Source organism: Aplysia californica, unplaced genomic scaffold (genome assembly GCF_000002075.1).
Source record: "Aplysia californica isolate F4 #8 unplaced genomic scaffold, AplCal3.0 scaffold00554, whole genome shotgun sequence".
Taxonomy (NCBI): Eukaryota; Metazoa; Mollusca; class Gastropoda; order Aplysiida; family Aplysiidae; genus Aplysia; species Aplysia californica.
Genome location: NW_004797824.1, coordinates 147,870 through 157,974, shown reverse-complemented (window position 1 = coordinate 157,974; position 10,105 = coordinate 147,870). Strand labels below are relative to the sequence as shown.

The 10,105-nt window shown below is 37.5% G+C and overlaps 1 protein-coding gene across 3 annotated transcripts in view; it reads right to left on the bottom strand.

The window, feature by feature from the left end:
• Window positions 1-6,547: 6,547 nt before the first annotated feature.
• Window positions 6,548-10,105, bottom strand: part of LOC101857671 (protein CWC15 homolog) — a 12,662-nt gene continuing 9,104 nt past the window's right edge. For all 3 annotated transcript variants that reach the window (XM_005106739.3, XM_005106738.3, XM_013087177.2), the window contains exon 7: window positions 6,548-7,429. In XM_005106739.3, coding sequence (XP_005106796.1) covers window positions 7,303-7,429 — 127 coding nt within the window. In that variant the 3' untranslated portion in view covers window positions 6,548-7,302. The remainder of the gene's footprint in view (window positions 7,430-10,105) is intronic.

Genomic DNA, 10,105 nt, shown 5'->3' with positions numbered 1-10,105 from the left:
TCCTGCTGAAAAAGGTCTGTCAAGACATCAAGTGGACATTGTGGCGTTCATCCCTCATGCCCTGCGATACATGATACTCAATACTGCACTTCTAGTGGAGCATATTATGTGTTTTGTTTTAGTAAGAGTTGTACGGCTCTTGCAACACAATTAAGCTATAATATTATAAGTGCTGAAGATTAGAGGTGTTACAAGAAAGTAACAAAAATATATGAAAGGAGGAAAGGTAAGGACAATAAATGTTTGTTGATAGGAAAGGAGCAAACCACACTAGAGCACCCACCAACCACCCACAATGGAGCATAAATACAACTTTTGGTCACTACAACACAAGAGACATTCATACCCGTACGTTTTTTGTTTTTTTTTAAGTGCGCCACGGTCAAGGGGATGACATTTTGTCTACTTATTGTTTTCCTTCCAAAATTATTTATCTTTCCGACGTTAGTACACATGAGCATATTGACAAAGATAAGGATGCTGATTTATTTAGAGAAGTGATGATAGGATCTATTGTTGTCTGTTATAAATGTATGCATTATGCTCCTCAGTTCTGAATTTTTCACATTCATCATTCTGTAGGAGTATTCAGGTGGGAAAACTTGGTACCGACGTTCATTTGGTTATTCAAGACAATTTTTAAAATAATTTTTCTGTAACGTGCATGTAGAATAGTACAGACTTATTATTTAATGAACCAGGGTGCTTTTCAGCAAAATCTCAGTAAAAGTTGTTTTTGAGGGAAGATTAAAATGTTGTTTCAGAGTTTTCAGGAATGAACTACCTTGAAAAGGTTGTCCTCGAGCAGCTTTGTCATCACTTACAAGAGAACAATCTGTTAGAGCCATTCCAGTCTGCCTATCGAGCTAACCACAGCACAGAAACAGCACTTCTTAAAGTCATGAATGACATGCTTACTGGCTATGATTCAGGAAAAGTTGTTTTGCTGAGCCTTTTAGATCTATCAGCAGCTTTTGATACAATTGACCATCATATTTTATTGAAGCGATTGGAAGTGTCTTTTGGATTATCCAGGACTGCCTTTAGCTTGTTTTCTTCTTACCTGTCAAATCGTTACCAATCTGTTTTTATTAAAGGTCTTAAGTCATCAGATCATGCTCTTAAGTACGGGGTCCCCCAGGGCTCAGTCCTCGGTCCAGTTTTGTTCACCATTTATACCCAACCACTTGTCAAGAAAATAATTAAGTATGACTTAAAATACCATTTCTATGCTGATGATACCCAAATTTATGGTTCAACATTGTTTACCAACTTAGATGAACTTGCCCATTTTGCTGAAAATTGTATTGCCTCAGTGAAAAACTGGATGAACAAAAGCAAATTGATGTTGAATGATAATAAAACAAGTCATTCTGGAAGGCAATGCACAGTCTGTTAAAGAGGTTGACCCCGATCACATTACAATTGGTGATGCAAAAATTGTATTTTCAAGAAAAGTTAAGAATCTTGGCATCTATTTTGAGCTTGTATTTAGAAATAAGAAAAATTAGTAAAATACGTCATCTGATCAATACTAAGCATACTGCTTCACTAGTAACTAGCTTAATTTTTTCAAAACTCGATTATTGTAACTCCTTGTTATCAGGAATATCACTGGAGAAAGTTTACAGACTTCAAACCGTCCAAAACAATGCAGCACTTTTAATTTTACGGAAAAGAAAGCGAGACTCTGGTAAACCTCTTTTACGAACCTTGCATTGGCTTCTTGTTGAGAAAAGGATTGTGTACAAGTTGGCCACCCTATGTCACAAATGTTTGAATGATAATGCACCATCATATTTATCAAATCTGTTAAGAATATACATTCCAACTCGCAGTTTAAGGTCATCAGCTGACAAAGAGAAAATTATTTTACCATCTATGAAACTTAAAACAATGGGTGAAAGGGCATTTGAATACCAAGGCCCCAAGATCTGGAATGCTTTATCAAGTACTTAAAGAGAGATCAAATCTTTCTGATTCATTCAAATGTCAGCTAAAGTCGTTTCTGTTTTTAAATTAATAAGATGAATATTTGGAATAATTTTCTTTAGTCAGAACACGTTTTATGTTACTGCTGTATGTTGTAAAACAACTTGTACTGTATTGTAAACTGCTCAGAGCCTGTGTTCTTTATTCGGGGTTGAGCGCTATATAAGTGTCATTTATTATTATTATTACAAGCACTTGCTCCAAATATGTACATGACTGATGGATTCTAATATACCTGCACAGTGTTTTAGAGTTAACACTATAAGGATACTAATAATTCTAGTTCGTGAAGTAGTAATATAATAATAATATACTGGTGCCATATATTTTTGGATTATGCAAGTAAAAGCAGAGGTTTGTCATTTCTTTAAATGAAAGTTATAAACTAGCATTATATAATATATCATGTGTTGAACACAGAAAACTATGTTTTCCTATATTGACATAACATAATAGTAAAAGACAGCAAGTCATCACAGCAAGGCCTAATATTCTGATTTGAGCAACAAAAAAAAGTTTCAAGTATTTATTAGCCCAAAGTGTGGCTTTTACCTTCATGTCATTTAAGTGTGAAATTTGGCTCCTTATAAGCTTGTAAAGACCTTTAGAAGTTTTATGTCAAAGCTTTGTACTTGGAAATAATTATTTGCCTTTTTTATGGGGGGAAGGGGGGTGTTCTGATGTACAATTCTCTTCTCCATCTGCTAATGTACCATAAACTATTTTGCATGGTGATAATGTACATGATTTTACCATCTGACTGAACTACCTTGTGGTGAGTGTGTTGGACTGGTACGGTTACCCCAACCAATTTTGTGGGACTAGTGGTGTGCCTTGTGGTGAGGGGTAGGGTTGTGGATGTTTCGTCAAGGAATAGATTTGGGGGAAAGATCTCCTTTTACCCTACCCATATCCTGGCTCCAAGCTTCCGTCCAAAAACAATTGTCTAATTCGCATTGTAAACAGAATACACGTAGCGCCTTTCACATATTTCTTTTCAGGGTTCATAAAGCAAGATTTACTTTGGACCTAGATGTACTAAACGATTCTAGAACATTATGTAACAGTAGGATATCAGTTTTTTTTGTCACAAGTGCTTCATTCAGCTTTGTTGTTAAATGCGCATTAATTATGTATTGTTGGATTGCATTCTGATATTTTTGACTCAACTGCCTCTTGTTTTAGATATGTGCATGTTCTTTGTAATACATTGTATGGTCATGAATGGGTGCTTGCAATTATTTGTTGGTTAAAAATGAAAGTAAAGCACATTGACACAATAACAATCATTTATTGGTGGAGCTGGGACGGACGGACGGAGCAAGGCAGACAACAATAGTAGAAGGGCAATAAGAAGACCTCATTACTAAATTATTAGTGTACTTGTATCAGGGTGATTTTCGGTAGTTCTTTTAAATTCTATATTTCGTATCTGTTACCATTTCTTAAAACACTGTGTCCAAGAGACATTCTTTTTTTTACTGTTTTCTTCTCCAAAAGGAGTTGGGAGCACATTTCAGGCACGTTAAGGCCAGTGAAAGGGCATCAGAGTTTAATCTACTTAACAGCAATATTTCCGGAGAAGTTCAATAACTAACAAAGCCACTTCTTTTAGAATACAGAGCGTCGCAACTTTCCTTTTGAAAAGCAAACAGGGCAATGATACTAACAATTTGAAAATAGATAAATAATGATAATTATACTGGTACCGGGTTTTAGATTTGATAAAAATATGATACTCAGACTCAGACATGGGGGAACTCCGCTCAAATAAGTAATAAGACTTTGATACAAAATAAAGTAGAACAATCACCGCTTTTTGCATCCCCTGCTTACTATAACCAGGACATAAGGACAGAAACTGAAAAGAATTTTATTTTAAGGTTCGATTGATTTGTTTTCTGTCCCCTCAACATTGTTTTAACCAAAGCCCACTGCAGTAAAACGTTGAATTATAAAATATATAATATAGGCAAGGGACCAATTATCGTTGCGCTAGAGGTAAATGTAGACATAGTGGTGTGTAAAAGTTTAAATGTGAATGTTAACGGTGTTATCCTATTTTTGAACCTAGAAGTGTTTTTGTGCCAATTTTGCCCCAGTACGTTATGCACAGCTGTGTGGTAGTAGAAAAGTTGGAGGTTATCATTGTCTCGTCAAAGTAGGCCTACTGGTCAGTCAGGCACTGGTATGAAAGCAGAAATTATTGTGGTAAACCTAACTTTGTTGTAAATAGTAGCGCTGTATGTTGCCATGTTTTATCATATTGTTGTAGCATGAATTCTAATTTTAGAGCTGATAATACATTTTTAAAACCAACTCAAGCTAATGAAATGTCTCACAATGAATGTTTTGCATAAATGCCTGTGCAAGAACATTGATGATTGTTAAAGGACTGCTTGTATGGACAGTGACTGTTTGTAAGTATGGCAGGAAATTTAAAAGAAAGTGTGAAAGATAAACTTGTGAGGAGAGTCTGGTAATGTGCTTTGAACACAGTAATTCTAGTGCACCGAAGTAACTCTAGCGCACCGAAGTCATTGGTTTAGATATAATGTTCCGGCTCTTTATCTAGTATTAGTATGCAAAAGACATGAGTTCAATTCACATATATGGAACGCAATTTTATCAAATATCTTTAGTATTTCTTCACCTTCACCAAAGCGCATGCTTTGTAAATGTTGATTTGTTCTTTGCTTTACGTGTAAAGGACAAGGATTGATTCCAGATTGGGGAATTTTCTTTTTATCGAGTATCTCCATCTTTCTGTTTGGATACTGTATCCCATCACAGTCACTCCAGGTAGGCCCACACTGACAGTGAAGTTGAAGTAGTCTGCCTGGGAAATTAAGTTAAATCAATGGTCATGTGAAATATTCATGATTAATCAATCAAATGAAATAGCAACATTTTTTAACCTTAGCTAACTTGAATAAGAGCCTCCATGGCAGTGACGCTAAAAAAATTACTTGCATGTTAATTTTTTGTATTTTCTAATACATACGGTGGAGTCCGCTTAAACCTAACCTGTTCAATCTGAAACTAGCAGTAAAACTGTTCTAAATTTGAAATTCGAGCAACCTCTCTAAACTGAAAAGCAGCCTCCACCAAAGAAAATCTGGCAGTCCCACAGACTTCGGTTTATACGTACGCCACTGTACACGTTTCACTTGAAAGCACATCTATGAGCCCTCCCAAGTACTAGTACCGTCTTTCAGTAGAGACCACTATATTACATTCATGTTTGTATGCATTAGAATTTTCACATTGAAGCATAAGTTGTCAATATGCAGAACTGTGTCTGAGTGCGATGTATGTGTCAAAGTAGAATGCGTAGTGTGGATGTTGTTCCAGAAACTGCTGGTGATGTAGGATTCTTTTGCTTGTGTGAAGGAAAAATTAAATAAATAAAATCTCACTAGTTTTCAAAACCAGTTGACTTGTATATTATCCTTAAAAACAAAACTGTAATAAAAATACATTACTTTTTTACCGTTATGACATATTTTAAATATCTTGTACAATCAAAATTGAATATTTTGTTCCTCCCTTGACGAAAGTCCGATTCAGAGGGGAACTGGTCATATGACATATATAGAACAAAGCAAGAGCTATTAAGAGCTGCTATGTCATATGAAGCAATACTTCGGCAAGGAGCTCTGAGTTAAGTCCTCAAATACAGCTACCCCGTCGAAAGAATTGGTAGAATAAATAAAGCCAGTCACATGACTGTGACAATCTTGTGAAGACTGAGCCGACAGGGACTCAACACATGGCCTATCCCAACGCAACCCTGACTGGACTAACTGTCCGCAGGCTAGAAAAGCATTCCTTCTTTTTTATGTAGGTGTTTTTAACGCCTCCATTGACACAATTTAGGTCATTTAAGAGTCGGGCTCTCAGCCCTGCCTGTCAGGGCCAACCTGGGCTAAGAGGGATACAACATTCCAGAAGAATGACCAAGACACAGAGAAAAATTTTTCTCTCCACTAGGCTCCTGAGTGCAACAGCGCAGCAACTAACTACTACACCACAAAGCATATATGTGAGGCAGCGTGGTGTAATCAGGCTCTCGTCAAAATAGTCAAAGTGTAGAAACTTGCATTTTTCCGCAGGTTTCTGAATTTTTATCAAATTTTTGTTTTTTGGCTCAACTCCTTTCATGCCCATTAAAAAAACTCATTTTTGGGTGGATTTTTCTGAAAAACGTTGATTAAAGGCACAAAAAAAATGTAAATTTTCAGTTACCTCGGACTCTTAAGCTAAGGAAATAACTAATATTTGGCAGCCTTTTTCTCACTAATTTTACCTCTGAAAACAGGTGACCCCCACCTCCTTCATTCGCAAATATCTCGACTTGTATTCAAGATACATTGATATTTTTTTCATCCACACAAAGACAAGTGAACAAGCTTTAAGACGATAACAATAACTCTACATTCCCAAAAATTGATGAGAGCCTGATTTCCCAACGATGCCTCACGTATAAAAACATTCCCCCTGAGTGATACCCCCCCCCCCCCAACCCACACAAAAACAACATCAACTCAACAAATGTTCGCACATTTTCTTTATTCTGTGTCCTGGCACTGATACAGTTTACATTCACCAAAGAGATACAAAATCTGAACTTAAGGCCTTGCAACAGCAAATAATTCTTGTTGAAATTGAAGCTGTCCTACTTTACAAACACTTGTTATTTTTGACCAACAACTAATGAAGGTGAGAAAAGAGACAGATGGTATGACACAGTTTGATGCCCCTTTGAACAGACTTACCAGAGAAGCAAGACCGAAGAAGTTAACAGCCATCTCTGAAAGGACAGAACTAAGCAGGTGGGGAGCCTATTAAAAAATAACTAATAAAACAATCTAAAATTACTCTTACCACTGTGGGGATTCAAAACAAGGTCATCTACACCATAGTCTAGCATGACACCAATTATGCAAGAGGCCTTCGAGTCTGTAAAGTATATTGACTAAAATGTTGCCTCTAAATAGTCTTTACACTGACTTATCAATTGTACCATTACATTTTTGGCATTTTACAATTAAAAGAAATTTTAAAAGAAACAACTACTTTCTGATCTTCTGTTGGAATATGATCATTTACATTTCTAGTCATTTGAGTAGAAGTAATACCAGTCACACAATACATTTCTTACAACATGAGCTATGAACATGAAAAGGAATACATTTGTACATCATGGGGCATGACTGTTATCTTCAAAATGAGCATGTTAAAATCCTGATGAAAACGACAATTCTTGACGAGAAAAAAAACAACCCCCAAGGGTAAGGGGCAGTGGTATCACTTGACATATTTTTCCATGAACTTTTTATGAAACTCGGAGCGTAGTGTGTCGTTAATAAATCCCCTGGATGTTCTTGACTCGTCTCCCTTGGCGCAGTTTTTGAAGACTACATCGTCATCCCACCTGAGAATAGAACCAATGAAAACATGTACACATAAAGGTTTGCCGATAATTAGAAAACACAGCTCAACACATGTATAACATACATTGTAAAAGGAATCTAAGGTAAACTAACTCTGATCAAAGTACTGTCAGAATTGTCTAAGACTGCGACCCACTGACCAGAGAAATGTGGCCATCTTGGACAGGTAGACCACACACAAAGTCATGATAAAGTTTTCAAAAATGTATACGTAAAGGCCAGTGGTCATGTGAACAGGTGATGGTCTCATACTAGTGGTCATGAGAGAAGTTCAACTGTAGAAAACCATTATTTCTAGAACACAGGATATCTTTAAAGAACTGGCACACAAAGCCAGGGTGGGAAGGGAATCTATATAATGTATCAGGCACGCCTAGAGCATGGCCAGGAAGGGGAATAACACTGACAGCAATGACACAGAATCATTGCTGCCAAAAGCTATATCATTCAATAACATTAGATTTCATTAAAAGAAAAGTTACTCCAAAAAAATGTAATTGGAAAACCAGGCAGGTTTCCGTAATCCAATGACTTTTTACAAAATGAAAAGCCAAACCATAAAAATCTCACTATGTAACTAAATACAGTGGAACCTGTGTGAGACGGCCATGCATTGTCGAGGGGAAAAGTGGTCGTATAAGACAGGCGGCCGTCTTATGCTGGACTGATCAAAATGAAGAAAACAAACTATATTTACTTCTGAGGTCCCAACTGGAGGAGGTTGCATGCTTAATACTGCCCTAGGGCTGATTAAAATGTGTTGTTGCTGTTTTATTTCTTTTGAAAGGGGGGAGAGGATAGGATGGTTTTTTAAGTGGGACTTTTTGTTGTTAATTTTATTTTTATTTTTAAATTATGGTTCCGGGAAAGGTCAAAACAAAACGAAATGTTTCAGACGAGGAAGGCCAAGTGTCATAGTAAAACAAATAAACGGGTCACCACCACTCGGTGAACGAGCAACACTTCTGTTGGCAGTTTGTGTTGACTTCTTTTGTTGTGTACATTTCTTAGCCTAAGAGGAAACTGTTGGTGATAGTCATAGAGACGACGGCCCAGCCACTTGGCTTTCCAAGTGACCACCTCAGATAGTGACTCAGAATCATAGACCTCTACATTCAGAGAAACATTTCTCTTGTGATTCGATGAACAAGTACGTTATACATTCTTCGAGCGCGGCTGCTTGGGCTTACTTGACTAATATTTAATCCTATAGAGACCTGTCTAGTGTTTTACAGCATTTGAATGTGTTGCGCATCATAAGCCTAGGTCTAACAAAACATTACATGCAGCCCCCCAAACACCAGAGTCAGAACCTTCTCTCAAAGAAGCAGTTTAGGTGACCAATCAAAAAACTTTTCTACACATTTCACCAGGCAGTCCTAGACCTATGTGTCTGTGGAAAGTAGGGTGAGAAAACGTCCATCCCTCTCTTGGTTCTGCGAGAGGGTCAGTCTCACCAAATATCTGGTTTTCTAGGCCCGTCTTATGCAAGCTGTGCAGGTTGTAGGGAAAATTTCCCTTTGCCAAACTTTACCTGTTGGCGAGTTTCGCGGATCGGAGCGTGTGTTTAGAGGGAGTGACCCTGCGTTTGTACGTCTAAAATATATAGTAAAAAACCTGTCGATGACGAAAGTGTGCCTTTGAGCAGAATGTGCTTTTGTATGGCATGCGTTTAGGCGGAGACTACTGTACTTCATAAAAGAGAGAGAGAGAGAGAGAGAGAGAGAGAGAGAGAGAGAGAGATTTTGGGGAGGGGGGGGAAGAAATACATAGCCAGTTTTCATACGCTAGATATAAATCAAACTATCAAGGTTTGGAAACTAGACAAGCTGAGCAAGCAATACACTGGACTCATCAACATGACGAAACACTCCCTATAGATAGATATCCTAATCGACTATAATTAGATGTCTCTATTGGGTCGTATAGTGTTGGTCACGTAGAATGATTCCTCCTTATAGATAACTTATTCGAGTGGGTGGTTGGCGAGTGCTCTGGTGTGGTTTGTTTATTCTTTCCTATGAAACATCTATTGACCTTTTCTCCCCTCCTTCTATTTTGTGTTTGTTACTCTCTTGTAAGACCTGTAATCTTCTGGGCGCTCATATGACCTTATTGATTTGCAAGTGCCGTAAAACTCATACCAAAACTAAAACATTAAACCAAACTATCAAGGTTTGGAAACAGGACAAGCTGACCAAGCAGTATACTGGACTGACCAACATGACGAAACATTACGTGTGTGTGATTGCTCCTTATAGAAAACCTATTCGACTATAGTATTAGGTGCCTCTAGTTGGTCGTAGAGTGTTTGCCGCCTTCAGACTTCAACATAAGTTAAAAAGACCACTCGCAAATTTGGCTAAAATTCCCCGAGGATTTCTGTGCTGCACGTGGTGGTTTTGCCCCTATGGGAAGATTTGCAGCATGCACTGGTAACCCATGAACACTTTCAGAGCAAGACATTTCGAAACGTTCCTTGCTGTCTTTTTCGGATTTTAACAAATCAGGTCTGTCTGTCAAAGTGGTCCTTAACTTTTTTAGAAGTCTGTAAATCAAACTATCAAGGTTTGGAAAGAAGACAAGCTGACTAAGCAGAAAACTGGACACACCAACATGACGAAACATCACGTGTGTGAGTGTGATTCCTCCTTAGA